The sequence below is a fragment of the Argopecten irradians genome, chromosome 9 (genome assembly GCF_041381155.1).
Source record: "Argopecten irradians isolate NY chromosome 9, Ai_NY, whole genome shotgun sequence".
NCBI lineage: Eukaryota > Metazoa > Mollusca > Bivalvia > Pectinida > Pectinidae > Argopecten > Argopecten irradians.
In genome coordinates, this window is record NC_091142.1 from 38,376,988 (window position 1) to 38,404,154 (window position 27,167).

General features: G+C 35.4%; 1 protein-coding gene and 1 pseudogene across 1 annotated transcript in view; one reads left to right on the forward strand and one right to left on the reverse strand.

Moving 5' to 3' along the window:
- Nucleotides 1-1,493: 1,493 nt before the first annotated feature.
- Nucleotides 1,494-9,735, forward strand: LOC138332273 (uncharacterized; annotated as a pseudogene).
- A 130-nt stretch (nt 9,736-9,865) lies between these two features.
- Nucleotides 9,866-27,167, reverse strand: part of LOC138332272 (nose resistant to fluoxetine protein 6-like) — a 45,773-nt gene continuing 28,471 nt past the window's right edge. The window contains exons 11-15 of the mRNA XM_069280295.1: nt 24,504-24,602; nt 14,652-14,799; nt 14,355-14,523; nt 14,026-14,165; nt 9,866-11,080 (exon numbers count right to left, since the gene is read on the reverse strand). Of these exons, the coding sequence (XP_069136396.1) occupies nt 10,877-11,080; nt 14,026-14,165; nt 14,355-14,523; nt 14,652-14,799; nt 24,504-24,602 (760 nt within the window). The 3' untranslated portion in view covers nt 9,866-10,876. The remainder of the gene's footprint in view (nt 11,081-14,025; nt 14,166-14,354; nt 14,524-14,651; nt 14,800-24,503; nt 24,603-27,167) is intronic.

The window sequence follows — 27,167 nt, forward strand, 5'->3', positions numbered from 1 at the left end:
TACCGTACGTGACAATCATAAAACATTACAAGTCGATTATCAAATACAAAATAAGTAATAAATATATTGTACGATGACAAAGGCATGACCTTAGAACAATATTGATAATTATTTATTTATACATGGGTACTTATTCGGACTTTCACCTATTATCTTATGTTGTATGCGGTTCAGATTTCTGAACTTACTGTTTGAATGGGATATTGATGTTATCGTAACTAATAAGTAAGACTTTATATAAGCGTTAAGCTTGTTCTCTATTTTATGTTTTGTATTCACATGTACGTATATCAATATATGAATCTAATTAATACGTTTTATCATAGGAAACCCATTAGATATCAGCATCAGAAATTGTTGTTTATCAGGAAAATCAATCATCATTGGTTCTCGTATTGCAGGGTAATTATCTAGCGTACTAAACCATTTTCTTATCGTGATTTATTATAAGATTATTATAAAGATATTATAAAGAGCATAATATACTTATATTTAAGAGCTCAAAAATGTCATAAAATCATTATGTGGATGCTATATGATTAGTATTGTATAAAAAACCCATATATATTCTGTTTCGGTAAGTTATTGAGTTTTTAAACATCAAGAATGACCTTAGACCCCTAAAAGTCTCATGATCATAGAAACAATAAGATGTTCTGAATAGCGTACGCCATGAAGAATCAACGAATAAAATATTGTACAATGATGATAAACCTTGAGGCTCTGGGCGTTTGGCGCTTAAAATGTAGCTAGAACAGTCGGATGTATAGATTTATTATGAAGATTATAACAGATGGCGAGTGAGATAAAATGGTAGTTGAGGTGAGATGGTGACTGAGGTGAGAAGATGGATGAGAGAGAAGGTGGTTGAGATGAGATGGCGGTAGAAACGAGATTTTGATTTAGGTGAGATGGCGGTTGAGGTGAGATGGCGGTTGAGGTGAGATGGCAGTTGAGACGAGATGTTGGTAGAAGTGAGATGGCGGTTGAGGTGAGATGGCAGTTGAGGTGAGATGGCGGTTGAGAAGAGATGGTGGTTAAGGTGAGTTGGCGGTTTAGGTAAGATGGCGGTTGAGAAGAGATGGTGGTTAAGGTGAGTTGGCGGTTTAGGTAAGATGGCGGTTGAGAAGAGATAGTGATTGAGGTGGGAAGGCGTTTAAAATGAGATGGTGGTCGAGGTGAGATGGCGGTTAAAATGAGATGGGGGTTTAGGTGTGATGGTGCTTGATACATGTGTGAGAATTACCTCCCATAACAAAACGTGAGGTAAACGTTTGATGATACGTATACGAGTGATGAAAAAACTAGTTCAATACACTTCTTCACTTCGTACCTACATTTATTATGCTTTTCTTGAGTTTTTGTTTTCTTTTGTGATTGCTATACATGGTATTAGCTGACTGTAACAGGGTGTTTACAGATATCCAATCTCACTCCATACATAAATAGAAAGATCAACTTCCTGGTTAGAAAGATCTGTAGTCTAGATAGATTTTTAGGTTGATATATTATATAACAGCCGTACCTTAATTTGACACCCTGACATACCGTGCAGATATGGTGATTTGTGTTAAGTTATGCGTCAAGTAATGTGTCCTTGTGGGAAGCCATCTTGTTGTAGACTTTCGAGCCTAGACTACCCGATATTAACTTTTAATACGGGACTACAACATACACATCAGGATTCAACATAATTACAAAAGTGTATCCGTAAATCGTAACATCGGCAGGAATATACACAGGGATGGTGTAATGAAGCGTCGGTGAGTACTAAGGTTCGAATAAACGAAAGTTTATTTCCATTTAAAACATGGTTGTGATGTCATCTATTGTTATAGCTTGATGTATAGTCGGTGCAAAGTCTACTATTATCACCTACTACTGTAGAATAGTTACCTTTTGCAGTGGAATAGTTTGTGAACTATTTCACAGGAAAAGGTAACTATTCCAAAGTTGAAGGTAAATGTAGAGACTGGTGAACATGGTCTAGCATATAGTCAGAAATACATCCTCATTTATTAAATCCATGAAGAAATGGAATAAAGATAAACTCAGGTACTTGTCAACGTTGTCGGGATGCATTTTCATAATACCGATATATAACATTTCTATCACTTCATTCCAAAATATATTTCATCATTTCTTTCACAGCCACTGTATCCATAAACCAGAAAAAATAACTTTAACAAATCCAGAAGAGAGAAAATTAAGATTAAATTCCATGACACGAATGCTGAATTCTCTGCCAAAATTAATAACAGATACTTAAGGGATTTTTCCATATTTCGTATATCCAAATCACTTCATATTCCATAAAAATGGCATCTTTCAAATTTTACATCCCAACACCTTTCATGAAGATAATAATTCCGAAGGAATACTTTCAAAAACACACTCTTCTGCCACATGATTTCACTTTTTGTGTGTATATGTACCGGTTGTATGATCCAAAATATTGGGGAATATTTTTTTGATTTTTTTCCCCTCTAAAGTTTGATTAGCTCCCTCTAAGGCCTGTGCTGCACGGGAAAAGATTTTTGCCCAAATTACCTCAAATTTATGTCCAAAAATCATTACTGTGTTATATCTGTACAGAGCTACGGGGTCCTCCAAGTTGAACAGTGAAAACTAAACTGAGTAAATGTTTAAGTGTGATTACCATATAGTAGATGTGCATGGATCTTGCAAAATCATGCAAATCATGAATCTTGTTTTCTGAATGAGATACTGAAATGAATCATGAATAGGTCTCAAGTTTAAAAAGGTAGTTTGGGTTTACCTGGAGCTGTGGAATAGTTGAACAATGCCCAGTGTAACAGTGGAGAGCACCAGTGACATTCAGTGCCATGTTTTAAGTATGAGAAACACCTCAAACTGTGGAATAGTCAAGATAATGAATAGTTCTCGGCCTTTACGGGCCTCGAACAATTCATCATCTTGACTATTCCACAGTTTTCGGTGTTTATATACACTATACATAGTGTGATTGTGTACGACATATCTGATAACAATGACCGACCATTTCAAGAGATATCTTATTAGGATTCAGGATATTCAAATGTCAAGGTCAATATGTACACGTATGCTTTTTTTGATTGTCCAATATTCAGATCAAACGGCGTATATGCTATATACATTAGTCTAGCAACCATAATCACATGGCTATTTGATGACGAAATATTATACGAACAGCAAGGCGTGTGCAGGGAATTGTACGTTTATATAACGTTTGTGTGGGTTTTCGTATGCAGCCTGCAATCTGATTGAAATCCATATCCTTAATTCCAATTAAATTGGTATTTGCAAGTTTCTTGACGGGGACGGAATGGTTTGTAAGAGCTGTCCGAATCATTTTCTAGTGTATAGTCATTTCGCCCAAAGAGCACAGCATAACTACCTGTATATGCTTGCTGTAACGAAATGACATTTTTTTCAGTAATGTATCGGCTCAGTAGAGTATTGTATAAAGGTGACCCCTAATGAAATGTTGTCAGATCCTTTATTTAACAGTGAGAATTATTACGCATTTTATCAAAATAAGCAGCCTGGTGAATACCACCAATGTTTGGTGTTCGTATTGGACTATATACAAAATGATCATGACGTCTATGTAAACATTATCTAGTCTTTATTTTGCAATTCTTCTGTGCATCCGTCGTCATAGAATAAATCATTGATTAACCCCAATGATGCACGGATATTGTCCGGTTATATGATATATTTTGTCCCTATATCACATTTTGGTAAGTTATTTTATAACAGCTACAGACATGTTATCAACTGGTCATCTTATGTGCCATAATTGGGCGTAAAAGTTTGACATGCTATTTTTTTTCAGTCAGTAATATATATATAAAAAAAATATGAATTGAGCTATTGAAATCATTCGAAGGCACGGAAAAAGCATATAGGATGCTGTACAAGCATTGCACTGCAGATGTAAATATAGGATTAGTTTTGGCAGCACTGTTCTTATTTGGCTATGTAAAATTAAAACATATGGATTGTAAGTATTTGTATATTGTTATTTATATACTCCTTACTTATAACTTTAACATTAAATACTTAAGTGAGTACACTAATATGCAATATCCATTTTATCAGTTCTTCTTCTATATCCAATAAAAATAATTTAAATGATAATGCAATAACTTTAGCTAGTGTAAATCGGAATGCAATGGTACAAAACACCCCCTTATTTCACATGGTTTTAATACATAGGGAATGAGAATTTGTGTCAAATGTCTTAATTGTAATCTGATCTTACTGAGACTTGGTCTCACAACTATCATTATAAAAACGGGATCACGCTTATTGGGACATATTTGATATCTTTTCAAATCGTCTTTATCATTATATACAAAGTAGAAAAGTCGAGACAAATACGTATAATTTTCAATTTTTTTTAATCATATAAAAGGATGTGATATCATAATAGATCATCAAATATTATTTTACTTAGAAACTCTACAATTAATCAAGAACTAAAAATTTATTTCATAATTTGGATCAAAACAATGAAATCAGATTTCTGTTTGGTGATATGGTATTAAAGGTAGAGTGCTACAGTGGTTTAGACATTTTCTAACTGATAGAAAATAAAGAAGGATTCCAGATGGCTCGGTCCTGGAAATACTGTTATTTCTTTTATAAATTTTGAAATGATAACTAGGTCATTTCTTCAGTTAGCACTTGTTTTGACCTCAGAAATTAGCAAGAACACTGGAAAAAAACATGTAAACATTCTTTTTAAAACAGCAATGTTCTTGCTAAATTAATGTTGGCGTTGTCCCTCGTTAACTAATATGGAATAGATATTGCAGAATAATTAAATAGTAAATTGGGGAAGTACTTTTATAGGCATAGTCTGACTCCAATAACATCTTGTTGAAATTGTCTTCAGATTGCAAGAGTAATGAAGGCGATCATCGGTTTATGGAAATTTTCGTTACCGTAAACTACATGATCTTATATCAGTTGCATTTCAATCTCAGTGGTATACACGCCATTCTATTTGGCATTTTGGTCTCTGGCGCAAGTTACTGTCGACATGCTGCTTCTTAGATGCGAATGAAAATACAATATATTTGTATTCGGGAACAAAGGGTATTATGATTTTATTTATCTTTATTTTTATTTAAAAAAAAACACAACAACACCAACAACAACAAAAATAAAACAAAGAACAGGAAAAAAAGAACACAAAAAAACAACAGTTTTACATTTTTGGTTTTGTTTATCGATGACCACTCCTGAATAAACAACAGGCACATGGGCCTCAACGGTCATCTGAATATTAGCACAATACAACAGAGTCGTTTAAAGATTTTAGCCTATTTGACCCCTGTAACCTTGAATGAGGATCAAGGTCATTCCTTTGAACACACTTGGTAGCCCTTCATTCCAGCATGTCACAGGCTCAATAACAGGTCTCTAGGCCTCTTAGTTATTCAAAAGAAGTCATTTTAAAATTTTAGCCATTTTGAACCCTGTAATCTTGAATGAAGATCAAGGTCATTCATTTGAACAAACTTGGTAGTTCTTCATCCCAGCATGTCAGATTCCCAATAGCAGGTCTCTAGGCCTCTTAGTTATTCACAAGAAGTTGTTCAAAGGAGTTTAGCCTAATGACCCCTGTGACCTCAAATGAAGGTCAAGGTTATTCTTTGGTAGCCCTTCATCCCAACATACTACAGGCCTAATATCAGTACCTTGGGCCTTCTGGTTCTTAAGAAGAATTCGTTTAAAATGTTTCGCCTTTTTGACCCCTGATGCCAAATATCAGTACCCTGGGCCTTTCAGTTATTGAGAATATGTCGTTTGAATAAAAATGGTACGCACGACGGACGGCGCACGGCGCCAGACGACGGACGGTGCATGATGACAATAGGTCATCCTGACCCTTCGGGTCATATGACGTAATTAAAGACGATGAACTTACCGAAGTAACAGCATCGAACCCCTTCGTGCTGTAACCAGAGAAAATAATGCGATTTATTTTTGATGATTATTAAACCTATTTATCTTGTTTAAGGTTTCAAAATGGCTGAGTCTGCGCCTGTACGTGCTAAAGGACAAACGCACTGTTCATACCACAGGGAGGAATCATATCAGCTGTTCTGTGTTACCTGTCAAGAATTGGCATGTATTAAATGTGTATCAACAGTTCATAGACAACACGAGATCGACAACTTAAAGGATCTAACGCCACTGAAAAAATCGACTATGCAAGATTTTATCAGCGCTTCAGAGGACATTAAACGGTATAAATTCGAAAGAATTTTAACGTCTGTTGACCAGAAACTGAAAGACGAAGAAGACAAATTCAACGAAGTTTCAGCCGCTACAAAATCACATGCTGCGAAACTGAAACAGATAATTGATGAGTTAACCGATGAGAAAATATCGATGTGTCTGAAAATAAAAAAATTGAATGTGCAATTGCTGACAATACAGAAACAAGATATCTGCGGAAAAGTCCAGTCGTTTGATGATTTTCTGACCAAATGTAAGAAAACTGTTCAAAAGGGATCCGATGTTCAGGTTCATGACATCGAAGAAGAATTAAACGTTTTTTTCCGATTGGCCCATCCGCACCTTTTACACTCCAACTGGTGTCCTTCACACCAAATCTGAACCCTTTATCGTCAATTAAACGTGCGTTTGGTGCGATGACAACATCTACACAGGATCAATGTCTACCAACAGACGTCAACGACCTAGTCGAGCCTGACGTGCATTTGAGCGAGATAAACTTCATTGGTGAAGATGCATGGACATGCATAGGTGGTGGCAGCGAATCGATTACTTTTATAAACAAAAATGGTAAAGTAATTCGGAAAGTTTCATTTGCACGGTATGTTAAAGGTATAAGCGTGTCCCCCACATCTCAACACGTATGGGTACAGCTTTATAACGACTATGTCATAGAAGTTACCCCATCAACTTCAATCCGGAGGTTCAGACACAATTCTAATTCGTTACATTCCATCTGCGTCACTAGGGACGAACACATTCTCCTCGGAAAATCTGGAGAGCTGGCAAAATTGAACACGAATGGCAAAGTTGTCCTCAAAACATCTAAATCAAAGAATGGCAGTCCTCTCTGCGTGTCACCCAATAGAATATCGGAATGTCAGGTAAGCGGGAATATAGCCATGGTTGATAATGGTAAACACGTCCTCGTTATCAATAAAGCATTTCGGCATGCTTTCACGTACACGCCAGAATCATCGACAAATCGCCAAACCTTATCAAGGGATACATGCTTTAAGGATGTTACTTACGATAAAATGGGAAGACTCGTTGTCTGTGATTCGCAGTCCATTTATATTCTGAGTAGCAATGGGAAATTTCTGATGCAGTTCTATCAAAGTGAAAAACAACTTTCAAACTTATCCTGCGCTCGGATAGACGAAACCGGTACACTCTGGGTATTGATAGGGACTAAAGCAATCAAACTACTGCGATATTTCTAAAGATAACCCGAGAAACATTGAGGCCTATCGGGGTTTTACGTGTGATACCACATACTGACCGGTCATTCCTCTTGTCCTGATGTTTAATGTGTGTAATTTTCCCTTTGCACATTTTGAAACACAATTTCAGTATGAAAGATTATACAATATGCATAAATTTCCAATCGAATATAAGGACAAACAATTTTATGCGAAAAAAAAGTAAAAAATCAACTCCAGATATTATTTTTTTGTTCAATGTTTTTTATTGTTTTTGCAGTGTATGTCGAGTCATTTGTATACTCTTTTCATCTTGTTAGGAACTAGTTTACTCTCCATACCTTGGCCTTCCGAAGGTCTTCAATTTTATCGCAATCAGGATACAGATGTTGTGCTCTCTTTTGATTGCAAACACCTTCGACTATGTACTCAAATCAAAGGCTTCCCACAAAATCTTCATTCTAGGCTGCATTAATTAATATTTATTCGCGAGAAGGGAAGGGCTACAAAATGTACTACTTCTTCATATGTCTTATTCCATTACACCACTATTACATATTTTGTTTTGTGTAGTATATACCAGGTTTGTACGATAGCCGACAGTGGCCGTCACATCGTACACGCATATTAGAAAAATGTGTACCATGGCACCTCGTATGCGCGAATTAGAAAAAATGTCTACTTGAAAAATGTGTACCGTGAAAATCACTAATTTTTCTATAACCTCCGCTGCGTCTATAATCACACCTTTCCTAGAAAATTCTATGAAATCATTACACGATTGAAAAAGTTGTTAAGCCAATGAAAATGCTTATTACCAGCAAAATTGAATAATTGAACTATAACTTAATGTTAGAATTTCAATAAAAGTAATAAGTGCCAAACAAAATAATGCATTACGGGACAGTTACAAAACATTAACATTGTATCGCCATACATGTATCATGTATATTTATAAAACTAGGTTATTGGAAAATTTGTACATATGATTTGTCACGGTACATATTTGCATAAACAAATTTTTCCAATTCGCGTGTACGAGGTGTCATGGTACACATTTTTCAGATACACATTTTTCTAATATGCGTGTACGAGGTGACTGCCACAGTCGTTTATCGTAGGTTTGAAATTGAAGGTAGATTATATTAGTGGAGTGAACGCTTGTTATCTCCAAATACGTTATTCTATTCTGATACATTCGTATACCGGTATGTATTATCGTGCAAACCCATAGTTTGCTTGGTTTACCCTTTGTTAAGATATCCTGACAAAACTATAAGGCCTCCACCTCGGTGTTTTAAATACCATGTGGGACAGTTGCCAGGTACTGAGCAGAGGTCGGTGATTTTCTCTGGGTATCTTGGCTGCTTTCCTCCGCCTCGTATAAATGTTACTTAATATTAATTGGTCATTCAAACAATGAAATCAAATCAATCCATGTCCATATTTGATATATTTTGCGTAATATTGCGTAATGCAGTTTTGGTTGGTTTGCTTTATTTTATGCCATTTATTTGTTTTGCCAAATGTCAATGTATAGGTCATGAAAGGTAAACCAAAGTGAGAATGACACACAATATTTTATTATGGATTGTAATATTCAGTATGCATATATAATCTGTACCACAAAAACTTTGGGTAAAATTTATCTAATGATTGATTAAAAAAGGACGGTAAAAAAACGGACTTTCAGTTTTTCTACCGGGCCTTGAGATGTGAGGGTTGTGTTTTTGAATCCTATGTAATTTTTATATATTTGTCGCCCATCCTTTCCCTAATTTGCTGTTATCGTATAGTATGGAAATGCATTAACATTACTGTGTGCGTATTTTTCGCTGTCAGTCGATATTTTTGCTATATTTTTGAGTTTGATATACTTGTGAAATTGTGCAATGTTGGACTTGGCATGTCTCGCTTTTAGACGGGTTTCGATGGTAATTAAAAGTTTTCACTCTTGTGTTGAGAGCCGTTGGTAGGCTGGAAAAGAGTGGGAGCCTCCGTTAGTGAGTTTCGGGGTTAGCCGTTAAGGAGATATTTTGAGAATCTTCGCTGGAGAACGGTGTTTGTGACATTGGAGGTTAAACTTTCGATAATCGGCCCGGTGTGTAGCGCCACGTGCTCGGTCTTTCATTGATGGGTAGGAGTTAATTCTGATAGCGAAAACGTGAGAATATTAGCAGCAAAACTGTCCATTACATACTACTTCCCACTGAGCCACGCGGGTTTTTTCTTGTTATCAACTTTATACATGTTAAATGTTAATAAACTGTAAAATGAATTTGATGTCGTCCATTGTCCATAGTCACTAGTACCTTTGAATATTAAAGCGAGACATAGAATCTGCAAGCTAACGCGGCAGTCGAACCCAGAGCAAAACAAATTAATTGTATCATTCTACTCTATGCTAATGACTGGTCGTAGCAAAACCAGTCGTTACATTAAACTAGACCAAAACAAAAGACAGAGCTGTAACTGGTGTGTCCTCTGTCTACAGTGGTCACTACTCAGAGACCAAATTTCGAATTACAGTAACGATAAAAACTGAAATCGTCAAAAATGATTCCGAAAATGTAGTATCCCAAGATAAGCGTAAAGTTACCATCAATGCAAAAATGCTCACAAGGTAAGCAGAGTCATGTCATTGCGATTTAATCTACAAAAACGTTAGTTAAATATACATGTGTATTATTTAAGATTTCCTTTTATCTGTAAAGCTTTTATTCATTATGATAGATAAACGGTATGAATTATTAAAATAATCGATGATTATAGAATAGTGTATACCTTACACTTTCCACAACTATCTAATAAAGTATCTATTTAGTTTTTTCATGTTTAGATTTTATTCATATAAAACTATAAAGTTAGACGAAACAACTGTATTACAAAGTAAACAATTATATACAATCAGTCATTTAAGTCATTCCAAATATTGATAAGAATAAAAGCATGTTTAGCTTCTTTGGGGGTGACGTAGGTATGTTTGACAGAAATCTTATCCCGAGGCTAGGGATCTATTGTCTCACTACAAAGAGGGTGGATGGTACTTTTTCTATTGCCCAATGTGAGCATGTGTACAGATATCTTGCAGCGTGTCTTACCCTAGGGCGAGAGAAAAATCTCACTCCGTTAAAATTGCGGATATCTCTCTCCGGAAGTAGATAATAAACATTTGACTTAATTCAGGCCAAATAATATGTTGACGTAGATTTATAAAATCCAAAGATTAATATAAAGATAACAAATCGTCGGAAGTAGTAATATGATACTAGACATGCGATAAGTCATAACTACACAATTTGTCATATGATAAGCAAGTTGGATAATCGACAATACACAAAATATAGATTATCATCTGATATTTGTTTGAGATAGGTCAAAGTTTTCAGGCTTTTTCATTTGTTGTCAGTCCTTTGATTTCACTCCAGATTTCTTTTTTCGGTCGTTGTCCCAGAGAATCGTTTTAGTAGTGGGATTTTACTCAGTTTAATCTTCTGTGTGGTGTGTGTCAGCAGGGGGAGAATGTATAGCTTCTCCATATGGAGCATAGGAACCTCAACAGACATGGACAGGATGTAAGCACCACTATAGGATAGGACCAGCAAACCAAGGAAGTAGCAGATCTGAAACCAACACAAAACATACTGAAACCAACACAAAACATACAGAAACAAACGCAAAATATACTGAAACCAACACAAAACATACTAACCAACACAAAATATACTGAAACCAACACAAAACATACTGAAACCACATAAAACATAACACAAAACATACTGAAACCATCACAAAACACACTGAATTCAACACAAAACATACTGAAACCAACATAAAACATAACACAAAACATACTGAATCCAACACAAAACATACTAAATCCAACACAAAATATACTGAAACCAACACAAGACATACTGAAACCAACACAAGACATACTGAAACCAACACAAAACATACTGAAACCAACACAAAACATTTTAACCAACGCAAAACATACTGAAACCAACACAAAACATACTGAATCTAACACAAAACATAACAAAAACATACTTAAACCAACACAAATTATACTGAAACTAAAACACAAAACATACAGAAACCAATACAAAACATACTGAATCCAACACAAAACATACTGAATCCAACACAAGACATACTGAAACTAACACAAAACATACTGAAACCAACACAAAACATACTGAAACCAACACAAAACATACTGAAACCAACACAAAACATACTAACCAACACAAGACATACTGAAACCAACACAAGACATACTGAAACCAACACAAAACATACTAACCAACGCAAAACATACTGAAACCAACACAAAACATACTGAATCCAACACAAAACATAACAAAAACATACTTAAACCAACACAAATTATACTGAAACTAAAACACAAAACATACAGAAACCAATACAAAACACACTGAATCCAACACAAAACATACTGAGTCCAACACAAGACATACTGAAACTAACACAAAACATACTAACCAACGCAAAACATACTGAATCCAACACAAAACATACTGAAACCAACACAAAACATACAGAAACCAATACAAAACATACTAAAACCAACATGAAACATAAAAAAAACATACTTAAACCAACACAAATTTTACTGAAACTAACACAAAACATACTGAAACCAACACAAAACATAACACTAAACATACTGAAACCAATACAAAATATATTGAAACCAACACAAAACATAACACTAAACATACTGAAACTAACACAAAACATACAGAAACCAATACAAAACTTAACACTTAACATACTGACACCACCACAAAACATACTGAATCCAACACAAAACATACTGAAACCAACACAAAACATACTGAAACCAACACAAAACATACTTAATCCAGCACAAAACATACAGAAAGCAACATCAAAAAATCTCAGCTTTACGTACATTTATATATACCATAACACTATATAGTGCTATAAATTCGCGGGGTCAACATGTCGTGGTTTCTACACTGACCATACTATTATGGAAGATTTAATTTCACGGTTCACTAATTCCTATAATTCTTTTAACCATTGTGCTTTGGCACGTCAATGCATTTCTGAATATTTAGCTGGTGATTCGATTTGTGGGTTTCTGTGAAAACGCGGATATGGCGAAAGTAATCCACCCGCTGTACAGTATACAAATATACCAAATACATCAGAAACTTATTCACAAATGTATCATACCTTTGGAATGAGCTGTATAAAAATATACAAAATATATCAATTATATAAAAATTACTATATTTGGTAAGTGATTCGAAACAAAAACTGTTTTTATGCATACTTTTTTCACGTGATTAATTTGAAATAAACAGTTATTAATAATTGTGTTCGTATGAATTCATTTCACCGAACGTTGACCACATGATCACAATAAGGTTATACTTATATCCAAAGACTATTACGGAACACGTGACCGTGTAAAAACGTACGTAAGTAATGATTGAGGGCTCAAATTGGTTGTTACTTCGTAGTTTCGTTTAAATTAAAGCTACTAGTTAGATTCGACCCCGTTAGTATTTGTAGATGCAGTTGAAATTAAGTTATATCAAAGATATTTAAAATGTTTTTAATAACTTTGGTACAGCAATTGTTGAAAATCGGTACTTGTAAATATTTTAAACTGGATGCCATAGAAGTTACGAATATTGCCGAACGGAAGTCAGAAAGTTCATGACCCGTTCTCGGAAGGGCTTAGGTAGACATTACGTAGTTACCGTAGTCACATGAAGTCATCGGCAACGATGTTACAATATAACTTCGGCTTGTTTGACTAAATGGGACCCACCTAGCGATGTTCAATATTTATTTGATTTTTATCAAAAGTTTCCGAATCATTATCGCTCATTCTGACTTCGATTTAGTCATGTATTTGCATGATTTACAACAGGATTTTTTTTCCGACATTCTTTTAAATTATGCAAAAAATAAAGCAGTAACGGATATTTGGACTTTTAACTGAACACGGGTGTCAGGTTTAAAGGAATCGGCGCTATTGTGACTTTTTTATCATGCTTGATGCTTACAAATTAGATTGGTATAATAATCTCACAAAAATGTCTATGCAAGCTGGCGCTGGTTCCTAACTTCCTATTTCCGTATAAGCTTAAACAAATTTCGGTTCTGGTGTAATAATTATATTGTTATCATCTTAGGCCAAACTTGGGTAAGAAGAATGCTGTTATACTGTTAACGTACATACTTTGGCGCAATTTTGGCGTTTATTGCATGACCTATTATAAAACTATTTCCGCAATTTTGAATCGCATGATAACTATGAAAATGCATTAAGCGCATTCATCCTGCATATATTTCGTGCCAAAAGCTATATGTATGTTTGGAGCACTTTGCCATAGCGTGTCGGAAAATTGAAATATTATCTCTGGTCGGGCACCCTATTAATTTATCAATATCAAAAAGCAGGTTTACTTATTAAAGGGACATAACAATAAAATGGCCAGTCTCTCCGAAACAAAGTGAAGAAATCAATACTAGAAGATTAAAAAAGACATCCTTTACTTACCATGTTTGTATCTGTTATCGAGAAAGTTACGGGCTGAAAGAAGAAGAATTCCAACACCATCTGATGAATCAGGTAGGTACAATAGGTGAGTCGTCCGAGAGGTACCCATAATACCCACGACAAGATTGAGTCCACCAAGCCTGCAACGCATAATACACAGGACTTCATTTACCACCAGACCATGGATGAAAATTTGAAAAAGGTCTAGTAAGAAGTAGTTAGGATAGTCTTCAACAGAAGTGCAATTTAAGTAGAAATGATGTATTAGTCACAAGGGAAATAATATTGAATAGAGGTAAATCGCAAGGGAGATAATTTATAGTTCTTACCTCCATATCCTGTAGTGCAGGCGAATATGACCCAGGCCACAACGAGGCTCCATGCGAATCGGCAAAAGGCGATATAAACCATGCTTACTCCTAAGGACGTCTTGAATCGATCATATACCAAAATCAAACCTATGACTGTGGAAAGCGACCATCCCAGCACAACTTTAGCCTAGTTTGTATGAAAAGATATAACTATTAAAGAATATCAATTGATAATACTGATTATGGTTATGATTATGGTTCACAAATGTGTTTAAAGAAGTAAATTCTGAGTATTTCCCAGGCATCGTATCTTACCTTGGATAGTGTCACCTTGCAATCTGTCTTGTGTAATAGGTACCCCAGCAGCATCCCGACAATGTAGGGGGCAATCCGTGCGTACATTTTGTTGTAGAGAGGGGTATTCTGGCCATAGGCGTTGTCTTTGTCTTTTGTTATCTCCATGCTGAATCAAACACACCAACGAAATATGTCTCACTTTAACACAAGCTGAAGAATTCAAATCAACAAAAGCAAACCAATTTTTGTCACTTGAACACAGGCGGTTCTACATCAGAAACAACATACCATTTTTTCAACTGGACACTTTCTGAAGCAACCACATCAACAGCCAATACCAATATCTCATCTGAGTATATGCCGAAAAGTCACATCAACAAAAGCAACCCAATATTTTTACTTGAACACAGTCTAAAGCAAACACTTCAATAGAATTGTGTACTTGAAGTACAACAAGAACATTGTGTGGTCCAATCCACCTTTTTTTCTTTTGTTCGTGCTCTGGACTGAGTTTCACTAAAGGTCGTAAGTCTACACGTAGACGTAAACGTAGACGTAGACGTAAGTTACGTCTAAAACGTGTTTCACTAAAGGTCGTAACTTTACGTGAAGTGAAGTTACGATTAATTTTACACGTAAATCTACGTCTACTTTGGAGTACACGTAGAATTAAACGTAACCCACTTCACAACAACATTGCGCTATTTTTCTGACTGAGAGAACATCGAATAAGTTTCCGGTTGAGTAGAAATCGATATTTTAGATACTTAAGCCGGTCATTTACAACACTGACCGTTCAAACAGGTTTAAAATCAGCAGCAGACGTCTTTGTTGATTACGGATGCAATCACGTCAAACTAAAGGAAAAACCAAGTGACGGATCTTTGATCCGGATGCATTATTCACCCAACACTTCGAAAATGCGAAATAAAATATAAATAAATAGAAATACCATGTCCTATGCAGCTGTAATAAATGGTATTTTTTTCAGAACAATAATATTGTAATGGGAACAAAAAAGGTTTAAAACTATTTAGGAACTAATTCGCCTGTTATGAGTATTGTACATGTGCATATGTACATGTAGATGTACATAATGTATCGTTACTCTACCGAAGAATACATAGAGATATAAGTAAATCAAACTCTCTTGTTGAATGTTAGCCGAAAATGTGTAGTTTATTATTGCATTGCATGATGTTATAACAAATACACATTGTACATTTTCTGAATTGAATATGAAACTGATTGAAACGATAACGAAGTAAGTCTTCTCTAATAATGAGTGCCATACATGACCCAAGAATCTGTTATTTTTATCATTCTAGCATTGATAGAAGTTTATATTATAGTAATCTGTCTTAAAATTATAGATTACATAACATCGGAGACACGCATTACCTTCCGCGGCTTAATTCTTACAATAAATATCAATCAGAGATTGCTTCTAAATTACATTTATTAGTGGTCAGTTGAAAAAACATGTAAACAGCAAGATTAAATTACCATGCTTTTTAATCACATAAGAGCGTATATCGATTCTATTTTTGAATATATCAATTGGTATACAGGTGTCTTGTTGATTTCGATTATTAGTCAACGATTTGCCGATTTGTCATAATTTAGATTTTAGAATGGCAGACATGAGTTTTACAATTCATTTTGTTGAATTTGCGAGCGCCGTAGTTCGTGTCACGTATTGAATTTTCATTATTAAAAATTTGAACATTACGTGCTTGAACGTTTTAGGAAACGCGCTGCGCAGCGGAAAATGTTCTAAATGAAGCAGGAGGACCCTTTTTTCTTTAAATGTGCATTTTTAAAACAATTCACTCGGCCCGGGGGGGGGGGGGGCAATGCCCCCCATGCTCCCCCGCTTCTTACGACCCTGTCAAATATTAGGATATCCCGATAAATGGTCGATAGGTAATTATATATCCCGTTACATGGTGACCAAATAGTAGGATAATTCCGATAAATCTCTATCTCTTTTTAATAATAATTAACGATTTTTAATACATGTTACATACATGTAAATTCAGTCCTACAAAAATCACTCCTGGCAATTTGTAAAATGGAGTAAGCATCGATTTTTATACAAATATTTTTTCATGTCAAATATATGGCATGTTTAGTTTTGTACACGATAAAACATATCAAATAGATAACAAGCCGGAATACAAAAAGTTTTAAAACACCCGCCAAATTTGATCGGGCACCAAGTCGCATCAGCCAATCAGACGTGATGTTACAAATTGATTTTCAGACGTAAGTTACGCAAAATCCTACGTCTACGTTTACACGTACGTGCAGAGTTACGCCCTTTAGTGAAACACATCTTACGCACACGTAAGTTCGGACGTAAGGTCTACGTTTACGTCTACGTCTACGTGTAGACTTACGACCTTTAGTGAAACTCAGTCCTGCTCTGTATGTCTTAATAAAAAAGCGAATAATCTCAAAATCTAAATATGTTTGCCAACACAATTAGAGTCACTTTCTTTGCCAAATATTTACATTATTCCGCATTTACATGTTCAGGAGTTATCTGCTCTTGCAGGTATATATTGGTTGTGATGTCTGTATGTGTGAGCGTTACATCGTATTTATTCAGATAAACCAACGTTAGATTCGCTCACAAAATAATGACGACCCAATGGATGCCTACCCACAAGGGAGGTCAATCTGTAATACTTGTTTGTTTGTTTGATTAATTAACGTCCTATTAACAGCTATGGTCATTTAAGGACGGCCTCCCATGTATGCATTGTGTTGCGTGTATTTTGTGCGTGTTTTGGGAGACTGCGGTGTGTTCGTGTTGTGTCTTCTTTGTTATGACCCAGAATAACAGAAATGAGAAACTAGCAGCTAAATTCAAAACACAATTTAATTATATATACAATATTATACAGAGATGGTTTACAATATCTAAAGTAATTGGTGGTGGTACAAGAGTAATACGATGATTTAAAGTGTTACTTATCTGTATGCGAATGTCCTGGTATAATCCTTGATCCTTCCAGGTTTCAAATTAACAATAATCAAAAATCCACGAGGAAAATGAATGTCCACAGATGATATGTAAAGTTCAAGGCAATATGAATAAATCCACACAAAGTGTTGTAATAATCCACAGATAAAGTCACAATAGCTCTCCCAATAGAATCTTATATGGCGCTGTACAATTCTTGATATGTCTCATTACAGGTCTCATTACAGTTCTGATTAGCTTTAGACAGTTGGAGTATATATAGCTAAACCCTAATTCAAGAATATTGGAGAACCTTCTACTTCTAGAAATATCTAACTAAAAACAAGGAAACTTTCTTGACATATCAAGTCATATTTAAATCCTTGATAAAGCATCAGCTAGAATATTGTCTTTTCCTTTGATATGTTTGATGTCAAGATTGTACTCTTGCAAAGTCAAACTCCACCTGAGAATTCTTTGGTTTTTGTTTTTCATTTTCCCAATGAATGTCAAAGGGTTGTGGTCGGTGAAGACCAACACAGGCACAACTGTAGTGCAGAGATATACATACATGTTGGTTCAAGGTTAAAATCAACGCTAAACATTCTTTCTAATGGTGGAATAATTTTTCTGGTGTTTGTCAATTTTTTTCGAGAAGTAACAAATTGGGTGGTCAATTTGTTCAGTACCTTCTTGCATCAAAACAGCACCAACACCTACATCGCTTGCGTCAACAAACAGTTTAAACTGTTTATTAAAATCTGGAGCAGCTAGAACTGGTGAGTTTGATAGTATGGCTTTCAATTTCTCAAAAGCAGACTTACATTCGTCTGACCAGACAAATTTGACATTTTTCTTTAATAAAGCAGTAAGTGGAGCTGCTATAACAGAGAAATTTTGACAAAATCTTCTGTAATATCCAGCCATACCAAGAAATCTCATCAGCTCTCTCTTGCTTCCAGGAGTTGGAAAATTTATAATTGATTCTACTTTGGCCTGAACAGGTTTAACCTGCCCCTGTCCTACAACATGGCCTAAAAATTCAACAGTTGCATGACAAAATTCACATTTCAATAAGTTTACAGCCAATTTCATGGTAGTGAGTCTCTCGAAGTAGTTGGTAGTTGATTACGTCATCAATGTATCCATCACAGCCTTCCAGGTCTGATATCACGCTGTTAAGAAGACGTTGAAATGTTGCCGGGGCATTCTTCATACCAAACGGCATAACTTTGTACTGGTACAAACCTTGTGAGGTTACAAATGCCGACACTTCTTTAGCTCTTTCTGTTAATGGCACCTGCCAATATCCTTTCAACAGGTCAAACTTGCTTACGTACTTGGCTTTGCCAACTTTGTCAATACATGAGTCAATCCTTAGAATTGGATAAGAGTCTGTTTTACTGACAGAATTTACTTTTCTGAAGTCAGTACAGAACCGGTATGTCTTGTCTGGCTTTGGCACCAGAACACATGGAGAGCTCCATTCACTTTTGCTTGGTTCAATAATATCATTGTCCAACATGTATTGAATTTCTTTCTTTCAATGTTCTTCTTTCAAAGGATTGACAAGGTAAGGATGTTGCTTGACAGGTGGCGCATCGCCTACATCCACGTCATGATAGATAGCATCTGTTTTGCCTGGTGTATCGGGAAACAAATGTTTAAACTCAAGTATCAAATCTTTCAGTTCATTGCGTTCCTTTTCTGATAGATGACACAGTTTGTTGTCCAAGTTCGCGAGCACATCCGAGTTCCGTAACTTAACACCACAGTCTAAACCTACATCTTGTACACCATCATCTAAGTCTAATTTTCAAATATCAGCTGTACTTTCACTTTGTGATGGTACAGAAGCCAAAGTAGCAATAGGTTGAGAGGTCTTGCTCTCTTCTCTATCTACATATTTCTTAAGCATATTAACATTACATAATTGAGTTTTCTTGCGCCTCCCTGGAGTTTGTACAATATCGTTAACATCATCGACCTTTTTCTCAACAACATAAGGACCAAAATATCTAGCTTGCAAAGGCTGACTCGGTATTGGTAATAGAGCCAAAATTTTGTCACCTGGATCAAAACTTCTTGCACGGGCATCTTTATCATACCATGTTTTCATTTTTGTTTGAGTAACGGCCAAATTTTTCTTTTGCCAATTCACATGCCCTTGTCAACATTTGCTTAAAGTTAGACACATACTCTAACAGATTCACTTTAGAATCTTCGTCCAAAATTTTGTCTTTCAAAATTTTCAAAGGACCACGTACAGTGTGTCCAAACACAAGTTCAAAGGGACTGAAGCCAAGAGATTATTGTACAGATTCTCTAACGCCAAACAACAACATGTGTATACCTTCGTCCCAATCTCTTTTGTTTTCAAAACAATAAGATCTCATCATATTCTTTAATGTCTGATGAAAACGTTCTAAACACCCTGAGACTCTGGATGATAAGCACTAGACTTATACTGCTTGATCTGGAGCTGGTACATGACTTGTTGAAAAATACCAGACATGAAATTCGAACCTTGGTCCGACTGGACAGCTTTTGGAAGACCAACCAATGTAAAGAATTTAACTAAAGCCTTGACTATGTTAGGGGCCTCAATATTTCTGAGTGGAATGGCTTCAGGAAAGCGTGTGGAAGCACACATAATAGTTTAAAGATACTCATTCCCAGACTTAGTTTTGGGTAGATGACCTACACAGTCTAAAATGACTCTACTAAACGGTTCCTCAAATGCTGAAATGGGATGCAAAGGTGAAACAGGGATTTTCTGATTAGGTTTCCCTACCACCTGACAAGTATGACAAGACCTACAAAAATCAGCCACATCCCGTTACAATTTGGGCCAAAAGAAGTGATCTAAGATCCTGTTATAAGTCTTGGTCACACCTAAATGCCCTGCCATAGGTCCATCATGAGACAAACTCAGAATATCTTGCCTATACCTCGGTGGGACAACTATTTGATTGACAACCTTCCAGTCTTCTTCGGGAGACACATCAGGGGGACGCCACTTGCGCATCAACACACCTGACTTACGGAAGTAATAAACTGGGACTTTCTCAGCCTCTTCTTCACTCAAAGCCCGATTACACAATAAGGAGATTTCAGGATCTTTCTCCTGTTCTACTATAAGCTCCTCTCTAGACAAATATGATTTACTCATCATGTCAGCCAAAGAAGTACCCTTGTTAGGAACGACTCCATCACTATCAAAGTCTACAGGATTGCTCAAAAGATCACACTTGTCCCCGATATCCTCTATATCAGGAGCCAAGAAAATGTCACCTAACCCTGGACTATAACGATCCTCAACTACTGCAACATCAGAAACCTTCTTAATCATTGAACGAGTTACAGCACAAGAAGGGAAAATAACAGGAAATTCCTGTTGAATAGTCTCAGCATCACCTGTTTTATCAGGAATTCTGGACACTAAGGGATCTACCCTAACTTTCTCTCCAGCCAAGTCATTGCCTAAAATGAGCGACACGCCCTCTATGGGAAGTTCCGGTCTAACACCAATGGTGACAGGCCCAGTTACCAAGTCTGACTTTAAATAAACACAATGGAGAGGCACATTAACAAAACCTAACTCTACACCTTGAAGCAAAACACTACTACCAGATGAGGTCTCCTCAGACAAAGGCAGTACACCATCTAATATTAAAGAATGAGAAGCCCCAGTATCTCTCAAAATCTTCACAGGTTTCAAGTTGGTGGTATCACTAGTAAGTGAAACAAAACCTTCAGAAATGAATGGAGAGTACTTCTCCAAGACACTATCAGACTCTGAGCTCTTAATCTCAACAGACACTTTAGAATCTTCCACAATATCACTAAGTTTCTGACTAGGCTTTGACATAGCTAACACAGAAGGAACTGACTGTTTACGCCTTTGCTCCTTACGCTGGAGAGAATAACATTCAGACATAGTATGCCCTACTTTCTTGCAGTAATTACAAACAGGACCAGAAGGAGACCCCACACCTGCCCTATGATCTGTTTTAGAATCAGACTTAGTCTTATCACCTAATTTAGATTTGTCGTTAGAAGGGCCACTAAAGGTTGGGTTCCTAGGCTGACCAAATTTACTAGTACCTGTGGTACTGTTTTTGTCTTGAGAACTGTTTTTAACAAATGAGCCTTTGTGGGTGAGAGCGTAATCATCAGCCATTGTAGCTGCTTCGCTAAGTGTTTCAACTTTTCTCTCATCTAAATGAGTTTTTATGTTTGTGTGGACACAACGTTTAAACTCCTCTATCAACAATAATCGCCTCAATTTACCGAAATCCTCATACATTTCTTTAGAATCACACCACCTATTAAATAATTGTTCCTTTTCTCTGGCAAATTCTACATGAGTTTGTTCATCTCTCTTTCTCGAGTTTCGAAATTTCTGGCGGTAAGCCTCAGGAACTAACTCATAAGCTTTCAAAATAGCTTTCTTGACTACGTGGTAATTTGAAATGTCATCTACAGATAAAGAAGAATAAATGTCTCTAGCTTTACCAATCAAGACACTTTGAAGAAGCATTGTAAGATTATCTTCAGGCCATTTCATACTATCAGCTATTTTCTCAAAATGCAGAAAATACTTGTCAACTTCTTTCTCTTGAAAAGGAGGAACTATCCTTATGTTTCTACTAACATCAAAACCTCTGTTTCCTTGTAAACCCCTAAAAGTTGAATTACTTGAACCGTCTTGAGAAGCTAGTTCTAATTTTTTCATTCTAAGTTATGTTTCAGCTTGAATTTTTTGCTTCTCTAGCTCTAACATCTGATCTCTCTCAATCTCTCTTTTTCTTTTAATTCTCTTTCAATTTCTTTTTCTCTTAACTCTCTTTCTTTGTCTATTTCTTTTTCTCTTAACTCCTTTTCTATTTCTCTTTCTCTCATTTCCTTTTCTTTGTCTATTTCCATTTGTCTTAGTTTCATCTCATGTTCAAGTTCCATTTGTCTAATTTAAATTTCTGAACTGACTGTTTCCTCTATACTATCTAATGCACTAGAGTCAAATTTGTCATTGTCAACAAAATATCTTATAATTACATTCCTAATTTCAGCTTTCCTCAAATTAGTTTTGATAGTAAGGCCTAAATGTTTACCCAATAACAGTAAATCCTTCTTACTAACTTGCAAAAGAACATCCAGGGATGGCGCTTTAACAAACTGTTCTACCTGCATAGTAGTCATGTTTATCTAGCTGTTGGTTTCAAATGTAAACTCCAAGTTTTTACCCAAATTTTGAAAATTTCTTAATTAATTTTTCAAAGTTAGATTCCACAAATAAAATATCGATCTCGGACACGAGCCCCCAATTCTGTTATGACCCAGAATAACAGAATTGGGGGCTCGTCAGCTAAATTCAAAACACAATTTAATTATATATACAATATTATACAGAGATGGTTTACAATATCTAAAGTAATTGGTGGTGGTACAAGAGTAATACGATGATTTAAAGTGTTACTTATCTGTATGCGAATGTCCTGGTATAATCCTTGATCCTTCCAGGTTTCAAATTAACAATAATCAAAAATCCACGAGGAAAATGAATGTCCACAGATGATTTGTAAAGTTCCAGGCAATATGAATAAATCCACACAAAGTGTTGTAATAATCCACAGATAAAGTCACAATAGCTCTCCCAATAGAATCTTATATGGCGCTGTACAATTCTTGATATGTCTAATTACAGGTCTCATTACAGTTCTGATTAGCTTTGGACAGTTGGAGTATATAAAGCTAAACCCTAATTCAAGAATATTGGAGAACCTTCTACTTCTAGAAATATCTAACTAAAAACAGTAAACAAATAAACACACATAACTTTCTGGAAATAGATCATTCTAGATCTCTACTTATAATCAACATGTTTACAAACATATTTGTTTATACATGATAATATTCTAGAAAGTTCTATAACCTAGATTAATAATATGACCTTTATAGGATGTATTGATAATAAAGCTATAGGAGTTATCTCCTTTACCTCATAACTACGTGTATTTAGTGTCATACATAACATCTTGTATAGTGGAACTGTTGCCCTTTTTATAGTGCTATATCACTGAATCATGCCGCCGAAGACACCAAGCAACACACCCCACCCGGCCACATTTAACTGACAACGGGCGAACCAGTCGTCCCACTCCCTGTTTGCTGAACGCTAAGCAGGGACAGAAACTACCACTATTATAGACTTTGGTGTGTCTCGGCCGGGGGACAAAACCCAGAGCCTACCTCACAAGGTTGAGCGCTCCACAAAATGCCAAAAGTGAGGCGGTGTCAAGGGAGACGTTAGGAAGGATTAAAGTCAGTTAGGAAGAAGAGAAAAGATAAGAACCTAAATTTAGTCGCCTTTTACGATCATGCAATAGGGGCAGCAGGTACAATTCTAACGCCCTACCTGCAGGGCAACGGAGTAATGGAATTATTTTCATCGAAATACTTTGGATGTGACTTTTTCTTATGTAATACATGTGAAATGTTTTGGAAACGATAAATGCAGTGAAGTATTATATAATATCACAAATACACATAGCGATACTTTTAAAGATATTGAATAAGTAGCTGTTAAAACGTCCTGAAATCTTATTCATTTTCCCATACAATCATTGTTTTTTTCTTGTACAGCTTTACAGGGTTAAAAATATTTACAAGATAAGTACTTGCTATTTTCCTTAAGTCTTGCTTTTATCTATCATATAAACTACTCTCGGTATTTGGATTTGAAAACATATATGTGTATTTGTATTTGTGTTTTCATTGACATGTAGTGTCAGTGGTATGTATTAGGTATGTAGTTAAGTTAAATACAACAGTGAGCAAATTCGATCTGTGAACAACAGCGAATAGGTATCACATACATTGTACTGAGGAATACTTACTCTGGCATGCGCATTCCAAAACCATACACTATCATTGCCCGGATGAATATACTCGCTCCAATCACACCTCCGCATACACCGTAGCCAACTTTTCGGTAGCTGTTAAATTTAAAGACACATATTTATTTCTCGTATACTGGGCTAATGTAAGATGATATATCATTCTTTTGACTTAAGGATATTGTCTTCCTAGATTTCAGTGTGGATAAAAAAATTTGAATGTTCAAACCAGAATTTGAAGCTTTTACCATATAGGGATTGGATTTCGTTTTTATGTTAACCATGCTTGTATGGAGCAATTCCTCTAAGAATATATTCTATGGGGCGCGTATTGAATATATTCTTAGAGGAATTGCTCCATACAAGCATGGTTAACATAAAAACGAAATCCAATCCCTATATTTACACTCACAAGACTTTTCTTTTATATTTTATGCAATAAAATCGTCATTTGAAAGTGACGTAATTATTCAATAAAAGTCGGTCAAAAGTGGGAGGAGCTTACTCAATTGAACAGCGAATGATGACTCTTCACGTAGGATAGAATTATTCATCCGCGACGAAAAAAAGTTCAATATTTTAATGTAAAATGAACATGACAAACAGAGTAAATTTCAGTGATAATTTTATTTAATCATATCAGAACTTTAAATAGGTATTCAATTTTGCTAAAAGTTAATATATAGCGTAATAACATAAAGTATTTGTACTCGGCCACATGTGTTAACTAGGTGACCGTTATTGTGAAGCGAGGCGAGGCTGAAGCACGCTTACACACTGGAGTTTTCCGAAGTTGTCAAAACACCGATGTTCAAGTAGCTAAATTTGTTTGAGATTGTCGTCTGACTTGACGATATTACATCCTTCGGAGCCATGTGATTATATAATCTACGCTTAGATCCATCGCCATCTATAGATGAAACAATTTCACTTGTGTTCGATGGATACAATGTATTTGTGGTGACGTGTGACTGTCAACACGTGGATTACAAGCGGTGCATGTTTTATAATACACATGATTAATTTCTCAAAGAACAAAGACAAGAGAATATGTTTATAACTGACCTATCTCTGTCAGTGGGTCTCACGCCCGTCAACCCAAAAGACTCGATCGTAGGACACAGACACAGAGGTAATGTTTACATTTGACATCCATCATTTTTAACAAAAATGAAAGCGCTGCACGTCGCCCCGGTCGGGATATTTTCCCCGTTTCTTTATACAATTGTTAATTTTAAAAATGTTTGTATCATATATAACTATAAAACATATATGTATTGTTTACATTTTCCCCAAATTCTATGAAAAACAGCAATATACACGTAATGTTACGTCAAAATGTAAACAAAGCCATGTGTTTCTTTTAAAAAAAGTAGCCCCTTTACGTTGCATAGAATATTTTCATACGCCAGTTCAAAGTTCAATGTTACCATGCAGTTATGGTAAACAAAATCGGCTAGTACTTACGTATAGTGATCAAGCCTAGCAAGTTTAAATATATTCAATTGTGTCAAAAGAATGTAAAAATAAATCATTAAAGATGCTCCACCGCTGACAAATGGTATTTTTCCACTATCGAAAACAGGAGCAGATGATTTAGTATTTTTCTTCAGTTACAAAAGTTACTTACTTTACACCATAACCACCATCGAAAAGTTTGAACTTCTAATTTTAATTCAAATTAAAAGTATGAAAAATAATTAATTGCATCCCGAAAAAAATCCGTGGCACTATATCCTATATGGAATGATGTACTGATTTCACATGCACCAAAAGCAAAATAAATTATTTTATATTATTTTTTGTGTTTATTAGACACATTTTTGTGTTTATTAGACACATATATATGCATAATTAAACACCAATTATTGTTCTAATGATGAATATCATTTATGCTCTGTCAGCGGTGGAGCATCTTTAAATTATTTTGATTGTAGATCATTCATATCCGAGTTTTAAGAAATGTCCCATTTGGCAGCCATTTTTCCAATATTTCATATGTTCACTTATGTTCCATTTGTACCATCCATGCATTACTTTATACACCGTAACAGCAATCACTTTGATTGAAATTTTCAACATCACATTTTTTATTATTGTTTTACATTTAGTTTAACTTTTAAACAATTTGCTTAAAAATGTTATAAAGTAAGTAATTTTGACTGACAATATCCTATGGGTGCATGTCGAGGAATACCCTCCCCAGCAAATGTATTAACGAGTATAGGATAATTTTTATTTCCTCACACTAAACAATGTAAATATAGATGGATTATATATGGATAAAGAAAAGGGAAGAAACAGTAACAGTTTCAAAACGAAACTAGAAAAACAGCCAGATATATATTTTAGTATAACTATTCGGAAGACAGTTTCAAAACGAAACTAGAAAAACCGCCAGATATATATTTTAGTATAACTATTCGGAAGACAAAAACTGACCAGATATATATTTTAGTACAAAATGAGAAGGAAATAGTTTGCTATTAATCTGATACATTGTGTTTGTTAAGTACGGTGGCTGATTTATGCCATTTCGTTTTTTCGTCTTTTCGCCCAGAAAAGACGAAAATTAAATATCTTAATTCTCGTCTTTTCGTCTTTTAGCCTTTTCGCCACGAAAAAATACAAATTAGAGATATACTTTGTCATCTATCATATACG